A 22,263-nucleotide genomic window follows, 5' to 3' on the forward strand; every position below is an offset into this window, starting at 1 on the left:
GAAGTACGTGAGAAAATGAATAAGTTTTGGAGGTAGATGTCAAAAAGTAAGACTAACTGACTGACAATTTCATCTTTTCTATCCCTAATCATGGTAACTGCCATGCAATTGAAATACTTTTCTACATTGTCACTTAAAACAATGAGATACACTAAGTAAATAGATACCACATAATTTTAGTTTATTGTTTTATACACATATATACACTAATCTCAAATTTGTATATAATATTTAATTGACATGTTATTTACAGATATTATTATAAATATTTGCAATTCCGTTTAAAGCAATAAAAGCGGTTGAATTATTTCTATCATACATTATCATTAAAACATTTAAGATTGCTTTGTAACTAAATACATAGATTTTTGGCGACGACGTTTTGAAAAGAACCCACACACAACTTATGTATGTACATATCTACTCGTAAGTAATTTTATTGAAGTAATATGTAATGTAATTCTATAATGCAATAATTTGACCACATTAGCTGAAGCGAGTGCTGTGTAATTTACAAAATTAATATTTATAATCCATTCAACTAACAACATGGCTTACAACCATTTATCATATTAATTTAGCAAACATTACATAATTACTTATTATCTGTCAATGTCTATGTGCATTTACAGTTGATCAAACGGGCGTGGTTGATTCAGATTAGATACGTATTATAATTATTATATATCTTACATTAACATATATATATATATATATATAATCTTTTATTTTATCTATATTGTAAAGTTACGTTACATTGTGTTACTTAAAATAAATAAACATAGTTTAGAAGATAATGTTTTTCACCTATCGCCTGAAAGCTTAACCTACCCTTGAGTGAGTTAGTTGTCAGCTGGGTATTTAAGACGCTAAAAGATCCGTCAGAGTTACTTGGCTTAAATAGGTGATCAGACTGGTTGTTCTGAAGTCGAGTATATTTGTAGTGATACAAAAACTTTTCAGACTTCCATGGATTTATCGTGCGGGTGCCGGTCTATCGCGTTGCAGCGGCAGCAGTGTCTGGGACTAGCGAGCCAGTAGTAGTTTAACGGGCTCCTATTTAACGCGCGTTAAACGCTCACCTGCACCTTTCAAGCTCTTTTGCTAAAGCTCAACCTAAACAAATTTGAAACGAACCTACTAGGGCTGCTTTCAAAGTATGTACGTTCTAAGAAGGAATAGAAGTTAGTTCTGGACAGGCCCAAGTGTTTTAGTAGGTTATAGAGAGATTTAGCTGTTATAATTCTCGCTTCCACTTCTACAAATACAAATTTACGATGAACCTATTCTTAGGGACTCACACTTAGTGAGCTCGTAATACCTTTTGGCCTTGATGGCATGGTCTTTGGGGATGTTGGTTTCTCAAGGAACCGTGAGCTCTTTTAAAAACTTGTTTAACATTCGTCAATACAGAAAGAAATATGTCTGGTTTGGCCGCCAACGCACTAATATTCATTTTGATTTTATATAAGGTTTGATACAACTTCATCATTATAGTCCAATCCCGAGCCATTTTTAGGATAGAGTAAGCCTTGACCTTTGATTTTATAGCCGTATCGTCTTTTTTCACAAAACTTATTGATGGCTCGTTTGTGGTTATTTTTTTTTTGCGCTCTGGCTACAGAAAGACGTACCACTTCACGTACGATTTCCAGAACTCTATCGTGGCGACGTGAGTTTTGACCGCTATCTAAAAGTACCCTATATCCCCACAGATATAGCAATTTTTTTCGGTACTCCAACTTATTAAATTAATCGGATCTGGGAGAGTCATTTGGCATGCATAGAGATAATTTTTTTGCAGCGCTGGCGACCAATCACGAATTAAGGTGCGCCATTTCAGTGCTAAAAGGATTCAAAAAACTCTTATGTTGAGTGGAATTAGGTGAAATAAAGACTATAGAGAAATCATTGACAATAAAAAATGAAGTGATTAATAAACAGAAAGATTTAGATTCTACGTGATAATAAAAATAAATTCTTCTTCTAATTCTTTCATATAATTGGATATTAATATAAAATATTTTTTTATTGCTTTATTGCTTTTGTATTACGTTTACCTTGTGAAATGCTGCTGTAACCGTCCGGTGTCATCAGCGGAGTGTCACCACCGCTGAACATGATTCGAAATATTCAAATCACACCTCCATTGTTAACTTCATATAAAATTGACGATAATACATATAAATTTTGGAACACGTAAAGTACAGATCGCGTGTCTACCCTATCTTTTCCTTTTTACATATAGTAGCCGTCCTAAGATATCTATAGTTAAGAAAAGAATCACGCAAGTATAATACAAGATATCATTGAGGGGTTTCTAATATTTATTAATGTCGTCAATATACATTAACTTAAATTTATTTGTCATTAGAAAACAAATTTGGGAAGTAACGGTTATGCTTTCATAATTCTAACCCAAAGCAAAGCATCATCAGTTAATCTGATATTGGTCCAAATGACCTTAATAATTCATCGTAAAACGAAGCCCTCCGCTATAAATCAGATAAAATATTTGGTATTCTTGAATATTTATATCTGTTACCAAAATGCGTCTTAGCATTTAAATTTCTGATATCACTGTTTGTTTTATATAATATTTTTTTTTATAATGAATTTGTATTAATACAGGTATTTTTGTAGTTTTTTTTTATGATTTTTATTTTATACACGGGATATAATTTTTGCCCGATTATCTATCATTACGGTTTAATCTATCTGTGTCCGATTGTTTATAATTATTGCTGAAGATGTAAGAATGTTCTTATATTTTTCTAGTATGAACCATCACCACTTTCAATAAAATAATCACTGTTATTCATTATGTCAAGAAATATGTAAGAAATATCATGGGTTTATTTTGTACCGTTTTCGCGGAACTCGCACACGTCGGGACGAGCCTGGTGGTGCGCCACCACTGCCACCACGACCCCATAAAACATGAAATCGTAAAACTTGGATATGGTATATACATTATTTATACACAGGCATTTGCTTATAATGTAGTTTTAAAACGAAACGAAATTTAGAATTTTATAACACTTACTAGGGTGAGTGTATTAAATTATTTGTATACACTATTGTAGCATTATGTTTTTGAATGCTAAGCGAAATATTTTGTAACATATTTATGCAGCATTAATGATATTTCCGTGTAAACAATTATTTTGTTATCATTGTCAAACATAAAACATTTTAATACATAATGACTCAATTATCATAAAAGTAACACGACAGAGTTATTACAGTTTATATTATTTATTTTTATTATAATACCTCATTTGATCTCATTACTGATTTCGTTTTAATGAAAATGTTGTGCAATTATGTTTTTGTTAGCGCTCGACAAGGTATTAACGTTTTTGTTTCGAGGCACAACTCTATGAGGTATGACGTCACCACTCGTCACGTATGGTATGCCGGCCACGCACGTTTCAGTATACTTCCGCAAGTCCTGACTTGCAAGAGTACTGTAATGTGTATTGAAAGAAAACTGCGCAAATTTCCGAAAAGCACAAGTTCTTAAAAAAGTTCCAAATTTCAATTCTCAACTTTTGCAACATTGCGTTTGCCAAATGTACATGAACGTGTGTGGTAGCACTTTGGATTTCGCGCAAGTTTCAGTATTGTTAAACCACCTGTCATTTTTGCGCCAAATTGAACGAGACTACCAAGAGGCATTTAGTTTGCGCTATAATAGAAGAATTTATTAATATATATATATATATATATGGGAATGAGTTATGTCTTTGCTAAATAAAAACTTAAGAATACCACACTAGGGAACAAAAATATCCAGTTTATAGTCCGTAAAATTTGATATCTCTTCTGAACTTTCAGTTTTTTTGTCGCTAAGATCAAGCCAACTACTGCCATTGCGTCATCCATAGCATAGTACCTAGCAGCATGTACTCACATTTGAATAAGTCTCACTGAAATGACATTTTTCCAAACATGTCTTAGTTTTTTGTGGTCACCTCCTAAATACGTGTATTTATGCAAATCTGGCCTTAGTCAAGTATACTGTAACGTGTGTGGCCGGCATTACATTTGCACAGACCGAACCCTTTTAACATGAGGCACCTGATGTGGAATTACAATACAGACAATGTCGTTGCGTTATAATTTTTGATTCATTGATAGTCTTTCGTTCATACTTCCTATACAAGTTTAAAAATCATTATTTCTAAAAAAAAAACTGAGCATTTCGTGTTTGTAGTTGAAAATAGTAGAAGTTATTCTACTAATATTATAAATTGTTTGTATGGATCTATTTATTTTTAATATCCTTTCACAGAATAACCACTGAAGGGATTCTGATAAAACTTTCTGGCAATATTAAACAAAAAAACTAATTTTGTAGGCAATATAGAATGAAAAACTCATCAAAACGAGCAGGATTCGAAATTGTAACCTCTATAATAACGAGACATTTAGATCATGATGTTAAAAACTTTATAACATTAATGAAAGGGTAATAAATCATTCAGTAGAAACATCTTGATGTGACCTCTGTTTGGTTAACATATTAATTTTTTAAGCAACCACTCTTTGTTTCTCGAGAAACTCGATTTTTCAGTTTGCGTGGATGAAGTCGCGACCAGAAGTTTGTTTTAATGAAGTTATCTAATGTAAATAACAGGATCTTATGATTTGATAAGTATTTATTTTTTTAATAATATCACTTGAAGTCATACTCTCTACGTTTATTCTGATATATTTTAAATAAATTGAAACTAATATTTTTTTACTAACTTTTTCAAATGCCATTACGTGTTTTATCAGTTAAGTAATATATATACTTACTTCATAGTTTTTAAAAGTGCAGACTTCTTGAAGCAAATTAATTACCGTAATTGTAGCGATAAATTAAGAAAAAAATACCATTTCGCATTAATGGTCATTTAACGATTATACTTGCACGCGCGAGGAACTTAGTCGAGTCATCATAGGCTAAATGCCTTAAATCGATTTGGAAGAGCCGATACAATGAAACTATTTGATCAATACTAACCAAAAGTATCTACAAACCAATGCACCGGAAGAAAACTAGCTTTCACATAGATAAAACGCTTCGAAATCCCATTTGAGAGCGAAAATGCGGTAGGTAGACAGACACACACAGACACCGATGCGAAACTTATAACATTCCATTACTGGGTCGGGGCTTAGAAACAAAGCATTCGATCTATACATACAGATATTATTCAATAGAAAAGATCTGTGCCAAACGTTATTTTAATACGCAGTATTGAAGAGACGAAACATCTTAGCACTCAATCGATTCACCATGCGAGTGCCGGGTATATATTTATTAAAAAATTACGAAAGTATAAGCCTAAAAAAAATGAGGGCGATGCAGCTTATGCAGAACATACCATTCAGGACCAATAGCTGTAAAAGAAGTGAAGAATTGAGATAGGACAAGTGGAAAAATGTGAGTTTAGTCTAAGTTATTAATTGATTAATTAATGCTGAATTTCCATCAAAAGTTTCTATCGCCCTGCTAATGATATCAGCCTATAACCATTGTCCTTGACCAGCAGCTGGTTAATTTAATATTACCGTAATAGAAGCCTTAAAGGGAAACTACTTTTGGTATGATGACCCCAATACTTAGAGATTTTATCGGATATAATAAAAGCAGATGGTTACCATGTCAGTGGATATATTATTTTATTGTTGATTAATATTAGGTACCCAGTACTGATCATAATGAGGCTAGTTAGTTAGTTAGTTAGTTAGTTAGTTAGTTAGTTAGTTGACAGTGAGCTTTACGCGAAGTGATTTCGTTATTTTAAAGAGATTTTTTAATTCTAAAGATAGTTAATAATTTCATTTAATGTAGCACACAAATGGCGAGAACGTAAACTAAAGTTTATAACAAAATAATATTACTTTTGCTTATATAAATCCACATCACACTGTTATTATGATGAAAATGATGCAGAAAAAGAATATCTGACCTCTTTACTGCATCGGAGGAATTAGAAAATCGTTAATTAATAAAAACTTTGAAACCTTTTGAATAATAGCTTTGAAAATAGGTGTTTAACGTGGGAGCTACTCCTGGTCCTTTTTGAAATTAATACGACTAACATTTATTTACCTTTTACAGAGAATTAACGTTTTTAAACCATTGGAAAAACTACTAAATTTTTAATTATAAACTTGATACAGTTTCTTTTAGTACACGTAATTTGCCGTATGAAAGTGTTTCTTTTTTAAATTATGTTCGATTTGTTTACCTCTGTTGTTTAATTGAAACTGAAACTCAATTCTCGCATGGCGTTTGCTTTAAAAAAGATCATCAATAATATTCATTATGCAACTGTTTTGCTGTGAAGCTTTGGCTGATTCACGATAATCATTGCCAGGCGATTTCGTGTTGAATAATAACGTTATTGTTTAAGTTGGCTCGTTTGGTGCACGCTTATATACGCTGCCTCCCAGCCATGTTAAAGTTTGAACATTGCTTTACTGGAACAACAAAAATTACATCAGTGTCTTGAATATATTTACTATAATATAATAGAATAAATACATTAATTATTTTCGTCGATTTCGTTGGGACGGACATATGTTGAAAATAAATACAACCAAACATTTTAATTGTAAAATTACAAGTTATATTTATTATTTAAATCTATACATACATATATGCAGTACGTTCTGAAATTTGTTTTGAGACAGTTTTATCTATGGATGACGGGTATAGCTGTAAAAATGTATAATTTGATTATTATTTTCGTGTTAATCATATTTCAAATAAATCGTCGACAATATTTATGATATGTTAAATAGATGGACATAAAACATCTGTTATTTTTATCGTAGCTTATCATTATTATGGCCCTTTCTTGTGTTGATATATTAATAATGTATTTAAATCGGGAAATCCCCTGAATTTAAAAATGAGACATTATAAAATATATACGCAATAAATAAATAATAAAAATTATTGGTTGCAATATATATATATTGTTTAGAAATATCGTGATTAATAAAGATAGATATGTTTTATTTTAATTCATACGGATCATTGACATAATATGGATATGACTTATATGAGTACAATGAAGAGTAAGTCTTAAAGTCAGTGCATTAAATTACAACTTAAATGTCATTTTAATTCACAAATTAAACATAATTTTTCCATTAATATATGTAAAAAAATATTTTTTTATTTATTAGAATGTTTAATAAAACAAAAAAAATATATGTAAGGATCCCGGAATATGTAAAGTAGAGTAAAATTATGAAGGAAGATATAATTGTACAACAAACACCAAAATCTCACGTAAAAATAAAAATAAATCCAAATTTCTTAACATTTTCGTGTTAGTCCCATAGCATTTGTATTTCTATATAGAGTAGTAACGAGGAAATTGGAATTAAGTACTATCATGTAAATCCGGGTGACAGAGTTCCTTTTCTTTTATCATGGCCCAGAGGCATGGTCCATCTAGTCCAGTCAAAATTAGCAATTTAGTGAATGATAAACAAATGCTATTGATTTTTATGAACATATTAAAATAAAAATCATCGAAATTCATACTTTATTAATATTTAGCATAAATATTTGTACATCCAATTCATCTAAAATAAAAATAGCAAAATTTCAATAAGGAAGCTTTGCCTTTGTTCAATTTCAATTCAATGATCAATTCTACTATTAAATTAATTAATAATTTCCGTATTCGTTACAAAAAGATAAATTCTTATAATAAAAGTAATGCCATTGAAAGATTTTTAAAAATAGAATATAACTTTAATATATTAGTTTTCCGTTTTCTGTAAGTAGTAATAAATATATGTATGTATATATTAAACAAATACAAACCGAAAGTCGAGTCAAATGATTATATTAAAAAACATATTAAAATGTTATGTACCATGTTTGGTGGTCGTGTTTTAATGTTGTTATAAGAATTTAAAAACGATCTGATTCAGACAGATTAACAAAAGCAAACCAAAGCTAATGCCAACAGGAAAAATCTAAAAGAAATGTCTATTTTGATTATATTGCATTGATACGAAAAAAAGGAATAACAACATAAAATTCGTCTTTGTATTATGATAAATATTTGATTTCGAATAAAGCGAGAATTATAACATAACTTACTATAAATGTGTCATAAAAAACTTACTGCCTCGGGTAGGGGTATGAAATTTGCTAGGGTAAATTATAGTTTATAACCGAAATACATGGGCTGTTGGGCCGCAAAGGTCACGTTATAATCTCTCTGACATGACCTTAAACAGGTAAACTGAATAAATTTCTCTTTAAAAACCACGAACTCATTTAAAAATAAATTATTCTTAAGTAACGGAATTAAAAAAAGTTCAGATGTTTGTATTTTAAGCCGATTATTACAAAATCGTGTGCATAAATCGACATACGGCGTATGTTTTGTAGGAATAAAAAATACCTTTAGCTTTTAAGTGTTTTTGGTTGGTATAAAAAATATTATATTTTGAATAATATAACCTACAAAGAAATTAAGTAGCAAAATTAAATAATATTCATTCGAATGGTCTAAAAATGTGACATGGCTGGTTATACAAACGTGAACAGTAAATGTATCGCAATTACTTTAAGTTTTAAGTTCCGAATCTGCCTTTAATTTCTGAAATTAAAGTTTAAAAGATCAATTATTTTTATTCTATTCAAGAACAAAATAGTACTATTAACACTTATTCTAATTTCCACCTAGTTTAATTTTTAATTGGTATTCTGGTATCAATTAATTTATTTAAATGACAAATTATATGACGTAAATATTGTTTTTAAAATAAACAGAGAGTATTAAAATATGAACGTATGAGAAATAAATGCTTTGATTTCAGTAACAGGAATGATCAAAATGTGTTTAATTATACCATAGAAACTCTTATGAAAGGATTTTTTAAATGTTTGTTTGTAAAAGCGAGTAATTTTAGCCAACAACAAGTATAAGTTTTCTACATTTCATACAGAATTGAAGTCTCTTGATTTGATTGTTATTTAACCAACACATATTAATTTGGATTTAAAATGTATGTATTAAATATATATATTTATTGAAAATTTCATTTTAAAAATTAAAAAAACTTAAAATAGTGCTGATGGCATAAGCACTATAATTTACATAATATATTTAAAAAGTACTTTTGAATATCACTTATATGCAATTAAAGTATGCTGACACGATAAAAAAATATGTACTTATTTCAACATAAAGGAAAGGATATTAAGATATCACTAGCGAAAATTAAAAAAAATATATATGCTCGTATTCATATTTCAAATCGGCTACTTCTAAATATTACGTAATATATATACTTACCATCATTCATCGTGCAATATCTTCCGTTGATAGTCATACGACTACACGACTATTTTATATACATACCTACGCTAAATTATTTATTGATTTCGTATAAGAGCCTTATCACATTATTGCGTACTTACCTAATTTTTACCTATTACTCTATCGGTATTAATTAAACGTTAATGATTTTAAAACACCGTAACATGTAGATAATAAATCAAGCTCAAATTATACCTAATATTTTGCATCTGTTCGTACCATCGTAGCTCTCAGATGGGTCGTCCGTTTTTGATGCGGTTTCTTCCATTCGAAAGGTAAATTGTATGTAGTGATTCTTAAGTATGTTAGGTTAATATCGGTCGAACAGTGTTAGAGTATAAACTCTTTTCTCTCGTTAAATTTAAATTGATGCGTAGGGGTCTTGTTAAGACGTAATTTAATTCCGATTTCTATTCTTTTATTTACCTAAGTAACCCTGAAAATGTTTAGACTATGAAAAACGATGTAATGTAGAAAGTTGCTATTACTTTTTTTTTTTTTAAGTAATCTCTCTTCCTCTCTACACATTATCGCATTCTAGGGAACCATCTCTTCTATGGCATTTTAGTAAAGTTTCACCACATGAATTTTATCTTCAATTCTTGGGAATAAATAAAAGCTTCAAGACGCCAGGTCACGCCTGTATGGCGGATGACTCATTATCTCGACACCTGCCATAGAAAAAATATTCAACAGGCCGTTTTGCGGCGTGCACTGTAACATTGTCTTGGTGAAGGAGGATAATGCTTCGAGGGTGCTGTTGTCGAGTTTTTTCCTCGACAACGGACAAACAGCGACTGATATACCAGTTTGTAGTAACTGTCCTTCCATCTTCTAAAACAACTGTTGCGAAATGACCTTTCTTACTAAAGAATGAGGCTATAATCTTTTTTCATTAACTTATTCCTTTCTTTACCTTAGTTGGCCGATCCTCGAATAGAAACATCCACTGTAGCTGATGGTCTTTTGTTTCGGGTTCTTTGCACAATATGCAGCTTTCATCAGCTGTGACGATGTCATATATAACATTTGAATTGCGGCCGTTTAACTTATTTAACATTTGGCGACACTAGTCCATGCAAAGGTATTTCTGGTCGATATTTTAAGTATGGGGAATCCACCTGGTATAAAGTTTCCTGACGCTTAAGTGTTCGTGTAATATTTTTTGACTCATACCAATGCCTAGACTTGCCCGTATCTGCTGATAGGTCACTCTCTTATCTTCCTCTATCGTGCGTCGCTGAGCACTGATATTATCTTCAGTATTTAAAGGACGGCCCTCACGCTGATCATCATTGAGATTGTTACGTCCACGCAACTCATTAAATCAATTGTAAATAGTGGCACGAGATGGAGTATTATTAAGAAATATATTTTCACGTGTAACAAGAGTTTTAGATTTGCCGCCAATTCACAAAAACAAATAAGAAATTAAGACAATTTACTACATTAAGTTACCAAGGAGTTCTTAAAATGAAATTCAAAAAAGTTTTCATAAGCAATGTTTCTAACTGGAGAGTTCGAAACATATTTAGTATTACCCACGTATATATAGTTTTATTAATATACTATGTATTGCGTTGTTGCTCAAATGTTGCAAGCTAAGTCTTGCTAAAATTAGGCTACCTTGGTCTTGCAAAACACCAAGAACAAGACCAAGACTGATTTGCTTCAATATTTCTGCATTTCTGAAATTTCTGCACTGAATACTTAATATTTTTGGCGTATTTTAACTGCCGGGATAGATCAACAAAAACTTCGCAAAAAACCTTCTTGAAGAATATGATATTTAAAATAATGACGCAAAAACCATTACTCAGAAAAAGTAGTTGTTTAAGTGTTTTAAACAAATTAATAGTTGCAAAATTATATTTCAAAGCGAACAAACACAAGTATTACTTAATTGGATAAACTACTATAGGGTCAAAGGTCAGCCGAAATGTCTTTGAAACGAACTGGTGCTACTTAGGCACTTAATATACTTGAAATTGATATTTAAAACAAATATGTTTATCAAGCTTACAATTAGTGATTTATTTTACGTATATCTTTTAAATAAGTAATATTTCATAATTTTTTAATTTTTTTTAGTGTAATTTATTCCAAAGAGGTCGAGTATATATATATAAAAATGACCACATTTTACAGTAAAAAGCGTATATAATTTTGGGGTTTAAATTTTTATTGCAAAATTATGAGGTTAAATTAATATAGCTGTATTTTGGATTTTTAATGTGTAATTTTAGTCATTTAATACAAGAGTAAGAACAGGATTTAACTATAGTAGGTAATTTAATTATAATAGTGTGTATAGTCAGTAATTTAATTCGAAAATCTGCCCGTGATCACGGTTACTGAAAAGTAATCGAAACGTCGAGAGTATGTAGTTTTTTACAAAAATAAACACGCGTAGTTTATCCGAAAAATAATAGTTTCATTTAAATAATTCTAAAGTCGATTTCCAAGTTGGCTACCGGCAGTCGTCCTTCGGCTTACCCAGCGTGGCGTGGAATGGTCGTCGGGAAGATCCGTGAGCTAAGTATGCGGATAGCGTTCACAAGACTGACTCGACATAGCTTAACTTTCCAGCAAGAGGCTGAGAACTATCTTGGTCTCAGCTTCGCTTAATAGACGTTATAGGTTACGTGTGTGAGTTAACAGGTGTCTATTTTTAAATAACTACATATTTAATAACAGACACCTGCTACCTATAAACCTCTATAGTAACACCGTGTCCATGGTCATGAATAGGAGAAAGACTTCATCACTTACAGATTGACAACGTTATTTATAGGACGTAGATGTTTCGGTTACAATCTGAGTCGAATTGGAAGAAACCAACGAACACTAATACTAGTTTGAGGACTACCCACCGCGGCAGCCAGTCTTCTGAGAGCCGGTCTTGTGAGGAGAAATGAAGGGCAGCGATCGCATACTGTAAAATAGTTACGCTCCAGAAGAAGGTCGCGGAGCTCATTCCTCACATACGGCATCATTGCAGTGATAAGAATTTTTCACCACCAGGATGTCTAGAGGAAACGTACGACCATATTTATGTTCAGTCTTGGCCTTGGACCCTATGCTAGGAGAGGACTTCAACCTGATGACACAGTTGGAGTATTGTTGGAAGGTCATTGGCGCAATACCTCATACCATTCTTTACAAAATCAGACGGTCAATATTGGCGGTAACACAACACAACGGCATGTTAGACCCATCAGCCCACATCTTCCGGTGGTAAGCCATTACCTCAGGTACAAACATACATAAATTGTTCTTTAACGACAGTCTCTTCAATGCCTTTGTTGCATCCTTTATGTCAATGGGTGGTTACCAAAAACCTACAAAGTATGAAATGAAGAAATAATATATAAAAATTATATTAATGGATTTTTAAATTATACTTCGATGGGATGATCTTCCATTAGATTTATAATGTCTAGTTACAACCTCTAGAAGTAAATAAAACTTGAAAAGAATTACGAGCTTAAATTGCAAAATAACACAATAATGTTATTTAAATACAATACATTTGTATCACTATAGAACCTTTGTTGTTTAAAAAATCTTCATATTATATTTATATTTTTAATATTCCTCGAATATTACAAGCTTAAAGAGTAAGTGAACAAATTAAAGTATCCTTTATCTTAAAGTTGTATACTTTATAACTTAAAGTCACTTCACTTGATTTCAATGTGACCAACGTTTGCCACAATATCGTTAAGAAGGAATCTTAATTATGGATAGAACATCAGTTTTGGTTATTAAATAATATAATATGACTAAAGATAGGAATCATTACGTCAATTTAACAAGTAAAGTTTGTTGTGTATATATAAGATAAAAGATTAAGACGACGTTTCGTTGAAGATTCATTTATTGTTTTGTCATGAAGAGTAACGCTATGACCACGGAAAAATCAAACAGAAAATTTGAATATGTTGCTCCAGAAGGAGGTTGGGGTTACGTAGTGTGTATCGGACATATTATAAATTCGGTACGTATTATTTACTTGAAAATATTCACTCAATGAACCGTTTGTTAAATTTTGTTTTGGGGTACACTTGTATATGTAGATTTCTCTACACAGTTTCAGCGTATCACGAAAATATATATCAATGAGCGTTATAGTTAGAAGTTTTTGATTTTAGTAGACATTCTAAGGCTTTTCATTAATGTGAATATCGCCAAAAAAAATATATATATATTTTTTAAATCCCATAAAAATTATCCATTTTCGTATTTTAAGATCATTCTGTTTTAATTTCTGAATAGAAGATAATATTGCCACATTCGGAAATATTTTTTTTTAAAACACATTTATACATGATAGTTCATTTTACAATCGAGTGTTGAGGCATTTAGGATTTTAAGAAGAAGGCAAGAAGATTTTAAGCATATATTCAAGATATTTTTGCAACGAATCGATAACATTTAAATACACGTATTCTCCTAAAGATATGCATTTTGGCTTTATATTGTTTTTATATGAGTCACTTAACAATTTATGACGTAAACGTTGATTCTCCAATATAATAATCAAATAAGTGAATGCTTGGTTTGACGATAAAGGAAAACTAAATACACTAAATGTGATTTCCTGTGGATTGTTCATGATAGCTGAATGGAATTTAATGATTTGAACAATTAAACATGGAATATGGTATCTTGACTTCCAATTGAGGCAAGTTCTAATCAAAAAAGGTTGCTCATGTTATTTGAATTGGAGAATGTTAGTGGAATGCCAATTTACCCATGGACACTTGGTCACTTTCCACGTTCTATATATTTTTTTTGTAACGATAATGTGTACGTAGTTCTTAATTTCCTTGTTAAGACCTCTCCATGACCACAGAACATTGGAGGGAGGCTGCCTAAGCTCAAACTTTCTTGTGCACTAGCTTAGAATAATAGGTGTCAGGCTTTAAATTATTATCATAAGATACGGGTTACAGTTTATTCTCTAGGTAGAAGAAGACCTGGCAAAATCTCATTGTTCCCCGATCGATGAAAGATTGTCTTTGACATGTTCCGCTACTTATCTAACCAACGAAATCTTATCTGAGAAATAGATGAAATTGTACTGACAGTGGTTGAATCTTCAACAAAACCCTACTATAAGTTGATATTTCCCGTTGTTAGCTGGAAGTTACATAAACGTCCTTTTCTAGCTGACTGTATATAAGTAGTGTCTATGAAGATCTGTTTATAAATAGGTTCTGTGAAGCAAACATATATATATATCGGTTATGTTTTATATTTTACTACTTATAATGATTGCTGAATCTTTGTGACATCAAGTGGACTATATTTATTTTAGTAATCAATACCGAAGCTTAACAGTGTAAATCAATCCTGACCAGTCTCTATATTCCAAAATAGAGCTCCGAGGTACTTAATATGTAACAAAAAATTATCTATATCAAAGCGAAAAAATAAAATAAAATGATATACAGAAGTTATTTGCTTTTAAAACATTATAAGATAATTGTATTTAAAGAATAATCTTTATCTTAAAAACAATACCGTACCAGCAGTTTTATCAAAGCATTTGACACGGCAGACATGATTTATTATATATGCTTTAAGACATGTTCCAACCACGATTAAGTTAATATTTTATATGCAATTCATGCTTATATAATTAAGGTTCCCTGTTTGATTAAATCATAAGTAACTACAGATAGTGCTATTTGTAGATGTATTTGCATAATTTAAATAATTGCTACTTTTTAAAATGGTGAAAATTATAAGAGGAGTAATTTAAGCGATTAAGATAATATAACAACTATTATATTATTAGGGAAAATTACATTACAGACTAAGATAACTTGAATGTTTTGCCATCATAAAGTGATTGTTGAAATACTCCAAAACGTTTATTACATAGTAGTTACTTTATTTTATAAACATCATCTATTATATAAGTTACATTCATAAATATTTATAAGTTATGTTTTACTGACATCATGCTAATCAGTCTGCAAATTTGGAAACAAAATAAACAGATAATGTATGGAGTTTGCATGGCTTTGTGCGAAGTTTGTCATCTGGATTACATTTCAAATATTTTATATAACAATGGGAGCACCGTTGTTATTTTTTAATAGAATAAACTGAAATATTCTGGCATTACGACTATGTAATAAATTATGAGTTCAAATAGCTAAACTTCATATTTAATTAATGTAAATCTTCGCAAAACTGTAACTGATTACAAGAATAAGTTTTTTAATTAAGCAACATACCTCCAATATTATTGTTATGAATGTTTATTCATGAAATAAATGCTCTATGCTTGTTCATAGTGTGACTATGAACATTATAATATTACAATAAATATTGTATTATAACTTTTCAAAAACAGTATTTATTACTGAGTTCTTCTCGGAGATTTAGCTGTAGAAAAATATCTTTCCCTTTTTTTTAATTTCCTTCTATTTCTTAAAAAAAAAACAACAGTATCCCTTTTTATGAAATTCACAATAATGTGACATTTATTTCCAGATCACCATTACCGCTTTTCTCAGTTGCTTCGGCATGATTTACAAAGATTTGTTAATTAAATTGAACATGGATTCTACTTCCATCACGTTGCTAAACGGGATCAGTGCGACTTGTATGTCGTTATCAGGTAATCATTAAATTTGTTTTATAGGTTTTTAAAATAATTCACTTATCCTAATTCGTGAAAGGTAAAACGTGAAATAAAAGGTTGTTGTATGTTTTACTTAAGAAATATGAGAAGGTAAATATATATATATATATATATATATATATATATATTTACCAATGCATATATTTACCAATATATATATTTACCAATGGTGCTGTCCAATTTATATATTAATATAAATTGGACAGCACCTATCATTCCACCTAACGAAGTTTCCAGTAATAGCCTATTCACTCTTATCTTGAAGATACCTAAATTGTAAGTAGAAGGAAACAAAAATACTGGCAAATTGTTCCAATCCTTTTCTGTGCGCATGAGGAAGGAGTCTACAGAGTCTATTGAGAAAGAATAGATACCCATCCGAAGAATTATATTTTCCAATTGATCCTCATAGTCTCCAAACTGTATCGTATAAAATACTGAGAGACTGGTCAATTTATGTCTCTCAAGGCAAATTAGATTGTTTTTAAGCAAATTGTTGTCACACAATAAGTCATTTTGACCTTCTCACTACGAAGTCAAAATCTGTGAGATGACATTTCATAGCACTTGCTAATATTATGTGGTAGGAGTATTACATGCCACGGGACCTGTGCTTTGTAGAAACAAGAATCTATACTGGCGCGAAGTTCAGCTGCATTTTTTTCAAGAACCCTGAGTTACCTTGTGTTTATATTTTTTTACGTTAGATATTTAAGTTAATATTTCAAATATTTTTGTAATACAATAATAACCTTTATATGACATCCATAGAATTCAGAAGTATTACAATCTGAATCTCAAATAGATATAATGAATAAATTAATATTTTCTTGTACTTTACTGTAATAGTTTTTTCCAGGATTCCTCACCAGTCCTATGTTGAAATTTTTGTCCATTAGACAACTGGGTTTGGTAGCGGCTGTGATATTTAATCTAGGGATGCTAGGGATGGTATTTGTATCGTCTAAAATAACATTCTACGTTTGTTTCGGTATATTACAGGTAACGTAGTTATTTATATTGGATATGTTTGTTGTATAATATTGTTTGTAGTTACTACATAATGGATTTAATTCCCCTATGATAATAATATCAAACCGGTAATTTGATTGCAGAGTCTCGGGAACGGAATTATATTCAATTTGTCTTGCACGGTGCTGAACAATTACTTTGTTAAGAAAAGATTGCTTGCAATAAGTTTCACTCAAACTATTATAGGTATGTAATATAATCTTTATAAAAAAACCCTAAGTTTATGGCCCACAAATGGCTGTAGCCCCTAATGTAGAATAGGAAAAGATTATGTAAGATTAGTCGCTAAAATGTTTTGTGTTTCTAGACTGAAAGAAAAAAAACTTTAAACGGAATTATAAATTAAGTTAACAAAACTTTCTTGGGCTAAAAAAAAGATATATAATTGTTAGATGAAACGAAAAAGTGCCGGAAACGATTTAAGTCTTGCTATGTGGATTTTATTTTAGGCTTAATTATTGTCTGTGAAGTTCAAAAAGGAAAAATTTAAGTGGGATTTATATCGTGAACAAATATGGCAATGAATGTTTTAAAAGCAGTATACTTACAATTGATTGTCATTTTAGCTATATCTGGACTCGTCGTACCCCAGTTTTTAAACTGGTCGTTCGATGCATACGGACAACGAGGAACTCTGCTTTTGGTGTCCGGGATTTGTATACACAATATATTTGGCATTATCCTGATGCAACCTATCGCTTGGCATTTGAAACAAGTTGAAGTACCTGAAACAGAAAAGGGTATGAAAAATATCTATGAAATATATTTCATATATTATATTAGTTGTTATAAAAGTTTTATTATTATATTGATAATTTAAAAATTACATGAATACAATAGATCTCATTCTGAATACAAAATTATTTTATGTATACGTACAAATAATGTTTTTCAGACACATTTGAAACAAAATCGTTTCTGACGAAGGAGCATCAGATTTCTAATAAGGAAAATTCCAAACAAAAATCAAATGATGCTGGCGAAGTTGTTATTAGTGAGAAATATAATCTTGAAGAAGGGACCATTTATAGCTCACAGTCTAGGTATTTTATTTATGTGTTATAAGGATCTGAAATCTTTACATAATATTAATAGAAATGTCATCATAATTCTTTTGTTTATTTTTAGGAGTATATTATCGAACTTTGTGGATTTTAAAGTATACAGATCATTTCTATTATCAAATGCATACCTTGGTATGGGACTTTGTACTTTCTCAGAGTTCACGTTTACAATAATGCTTCCTCAGGCTTTGTATTCTATGGGTTGGGATGAAGTAAGTTATAAATATTAACGTCAATTTAAGTTTGATTATATAAAAAATTATTAATATTTCATCAGCGATAATTTTATAGAATAACTAGTAAATTATTTTAAAAAATGTTGAAAGAAGTAAAAAATCTTTTTGTATTTAAATGAAACTAATATGTTTCTACTACACGCTTTTATTTTTATTTTTTTTTTGTTTGTTAAAACTACATACTCCCGACAGTTTCAGTTACTTTCATCAACCGTGATCACGGGCAGACGAGACGTGAAAATCTTTTTGTATATTAAGTTTGATGACTTGCAAAGCGTATTACATTACTGAAAAAACTTATCTCATATTTATATCATATATATATTATCTCATATTTTATATTTTCCTTTTTCAAATTTATCAATAACGCTTATTTCAGACAAATGTAGCTTGGGCGTTATCGTTAATGGCTACAGGAGACTGCGCGTCAAGATTTTTATTAATATTTTTGAGCGGTTGGTTGGCAAATTTTGGAAGCCATGAGATTTACGTTGTTGGACTCATAATAGGTTTTATTACTAAAATAGGTGAGTTATATATTATTAAGATTTCTTATAGTTATGATGTTCACAACGCCTGAAATAATAGCATTTTTTGATCACAAGGAATTTATAGATACTAATGAACTTAGTGATTTTATCGAGCAAGTCATTAAAACCACCATTATAAGTGAAACAAAATGTCTGGTTATTGATGTTCCAATATTCTAATTATATATAATATAATAGAAAAAAATTAATGAATTAAAAAAACCCTCATTTTAGGCTATGTGTCAAACACCTGTACCTCAAATTAAAATAGTCTTATCGAGAAAGATAACAAGCAATTTGAATCTTGAATTTTCCTTTTAATAGACCTTTAAAAATGTCCAAATTACCAATTATCGATCTCTACCTAAAAGATAGGTTGTTAATTTGGCTACAATGTTGTTTTTGTTTTTGTCGGCAGACAGTTATTTTCGGCTAAACAAGAATGAAATTGCATGAGTTTTTCTTTAGTCCACGCTATCAGAAAATCAACGGTGTTTTAAAAAAAAATCAGTAACTTGTCTACTAATTTCATACTTTAAGCTGCATTCTCCAGTAATAAATAATAAAAAACATCACTTGGAATAAGCCATTGAATGGCAAAATAACCTGATACCTTAATTTAAAAAATATAAACTAATGACACAAAAAAAAGACTAGGTCGATCGAAAATAAACTCTTTATAACTTTTAGGAGTATAATATTCGATAAAAAGCACACTCAATATTCCATTTTCTTTAATTTACTAATGTACCAATTTTTTAAATTTAATTAATTTTTCAAAGTCACCTTAAAGACAAATCAAATCATTCTGTATCTTGAAAAGAATTTAATAACATTTCTGCAACCAACCGTCGTTTTGTTGTTTGACCATTGGTTTTTGGATTAACGATAATCACAGTGAATTATTCATTTTCGTTCAAAGCCCGATAGTTCAGCTTGAAATAGTAGTTTCGAGATGCCACAAAAACTAACATTGCAGCTAAATAAACAATGTATCTAGTTCATAAGGGTGTTGAGTAGGATTTTTTCAAGTCAGTACAGCCAAAATATAATAGCTTTTTTTTTATGATACACATTAAGCCGCAAAATATCTATTGTTTGAAGATATTTAAAACAATTATTCAAATTACTTTATATTTTATACTGATACAACAGTTTTTATCTCAGATACCACTTAAAAAATGGAATTACTACTTAAAATGTAGATTTATTTTGATACTTACTTTTTTTTTACTAAAATCATTAAATTATTTTCAGGCATGCTCTGGTCAGAAAATACGACTTCAATATTTATCTTCTTAACTATTATGGGAGTGTCACGGTGTTTAATATTAGTATTTATGCCATTAGTCATCGCAGAAGCTGTAAAACCTGATCTCTTCACCGGTGCTTTGGGATTGGAGTTAACAATCGTTGGAATTTTTAGTTTGGTTTTAGGACCAGTTATAGGTACGTCATAAAAAATTTGACTTTTATTTATCACAAAAATTTTAACAACATTGTTTTTTGGAATTCAATACCTAATCTCGACATTTACAACGAATCATTCCCTGTTAGTATATTCACTTGTGTTTGTCATCTGATTGGGGTAAATATTGCTCGAGGGTCATAAGAACCCCTCCTAAAAAGCTTTTTAAGCCTTTCTAAAGTAAATCTTTAATGCGGTCATCGGAAGTCTTACATATTATGTAAATGTACCGCGTTCGTATTAACTCATTAATCTTAAATTGTTTCGAATTTTAATATCACTCAAAACATGAACCAGACAACACTTTTTTGAGATAACTTAGTCCATTTAGTTTAATTGTATTTCAGAATTCCTTATTTTAATTGCAATCTAGACATTTTTAAAGAGCTCAAGCTCTGTTTTTCTTGTAACAGTCAATATTTACTTGTCATTTAAAAAGTAAGTAACCTAGGAAAGTAACTGCGATTATTGAAATTGTATGTCTCTTAACACCTCTTGGATTATGCGAGAAATTTTGTAAGATTCCTTTAACCTAATCCCGTTTTGCACTCCTCTTGCAATATCATTTTTTTCAATTACAACAGAATTTCATTAACTTTTTTTGGAGGATCAATAAAAAAAATTTACGTAACACATTGTACAAAGTGAACATCACAGAATTAGATATGTTTCAGTTTCCTCTTGCTCACTAACATATAAAAACGTAATGACAACAATTTGAAAACTTGTCTCGTAGCCAAATTTTTCGAACTAATTCAATACTAGCATTAAGTAAATATTTATTTACTCTACTTTCGGGGTTTTAAATCAATTTATCTTTCTTTATCTAATTATTAAGAAAAATGTTGAGTGTGAAACCATTTCAGTATGGAGACATCCTCACAACACTCAGATAGCTTTAATCTTTAAATTCACTTATCATCTCAAATAGCACTCAGTTTACCAAGGCGTTTTGAGCTAGCTTAGATTGTTTATAATACAGCTTTACATACTAGAAAATTTTGGAAATCCCCATGAGTTATTTTTAGTTTGTGTGTATGTACTAATTGTAGAGGTCCATATTTTTACGGATAAGAAATCATAAAATATTTACATAAAACATTCAAATATGTATGAAAGTAATGACTTAAGTTTCAATTAATAGAAAAAACAAGGCTTTTCTGACGGTGATTAAATGTGCATATATTTAATATATATATATATATATAATTATTAATTTCTTAATTTCAGGTGCGATTCGAGATCTGACCGATAGTTACGCAACAGCATTCTACATTCTCACTTCCTGTTTAGGAGTAATTATAGTATCCTGGTCCATAGAAATCCTTTACAAGAAGAATAAACATAAAAGACAAACATAAAACATGATGAATCTCAAAATAACAAAACTTTTATTTTCTCTTTCCTACATTACATGACAGAGAACATGTTAGTTATTACAAAGTAAAATTATCAATTAAATTAAGCAGGGTGTGCTGTTATTTGTCTGTAATTAAAAATTTGATTTACGTTCCAACATATTTAACGATATATTATTATAAATACATATTTTTGATTTACTACAAAAAAGAGATAAATATAAAAATGTTATAATATGTTATAAAGCATTCATATGCCCTAATGATTTATGTATTTGAAACAAATAATAAAAGCATTTGAAAAGTTGCTGTCTTTAGTGGTCACATTGTTGCTTTTTCATATCGTGGCTTGAGATACGACATAAAAAAACACCAGAGTAGAAAGTGAGAAAAGTAAGTTATAACCCTTGCCCATGTAGAGCTAACTCAAAGTTTGTCACAATAGAGGCTATTAGAATTAAGTACTAAAAAATAAAATTGGGGAACCTTTAAGGTAAATTATTTGAGTTACAGTAACAGTTCCTTTAAGATCATATGCTGGAGAAGGCTACCGAGTTAGTT

General features: G+C 30.2%; 2 protein-coding genes across 6 annotated transcripts in view; one reads left to right on the top strand and one right to left on the bottom strand.

The window, feature by feature from the left end:
* The window catches only part of LOC116777377 (solute carrier family 12 member 4), a 230,811-nt gene that overhangs the window by 97,455 nt on the left and 111,093 nt on the right, over window positions 1–22,263 (bottom strand). Inside the window, exon 1 of one of the 4 annotated variants that reach the window (XM_061529706.1) lies at window positions 2,061–2,343. The exons of the other annotated variants lie outside the window; for them this stretch is intronic. Within the exon in view, the coding sequence (XP_061385690.1) occupies window positions 2,061–2,121 (61 nt within the window). The 5' untranslated portion in view covers window positions 2,122–2,343. Of the gene's footprint in view, window positions 1–2,060; window positions 2,344–22,263 lie in introns of those variants that run through there. 4 annotated transcript variants of the gene reach the window in all.
* Window positions 5,290–21,740, top strand: LOC133320883 (monocarboxylate transporter 6-like). Of its 2 annotated transcripts, none has more exons than XM_061529945.1 (10): window positions 5,290–5,437; window positions 15,864–15,990; window positions 16,874–17,016; window positions 17,130–17,232; window positions 17,613–17,786; window positions 17,942–18,089; window positions 18,175–18,322; window positions 18,726–18,873; window positions 20,134–20,325; window positions 21,575–21,740. In XM_061529945.1, the coding sequence occupies exons 2-10, from the start codon at window positions 15,897–15,899 to the stop codon at window positions 21,703–21,705; spliced, it is 1,281 nt and encodes a 426-aa protein (XP_061385929.1). In that variant the 5' UTR covers window positions 5,290–5,437; window positions 15,864–15,896; the 3' UTR covers window positions 21,706–21,740. The 2 variants fall into 2 exon arrangements, with proteins under 2 accessions (XP_061385929.1, XP_061385928.1); XM_061529944.1 differs by lacking the exon at window positions 5,290–5,437 and adding an exon at window positions 13,238–13,353.

The sequence above is a fragment of the Danaus plexippus genome, chromosome 6 (assembly GCF_018135715.1).
Source record: "Danaus plexippus chromosome 6, MEX_DaPlex, whole genome shotgun sequence".
Taxonomy (NCBI): Eukaryota; Metazoa; Arthropoda; class Insecta; order Lepidoptera; family Nymphalidae; genus Danaus; species Danaus plexippus.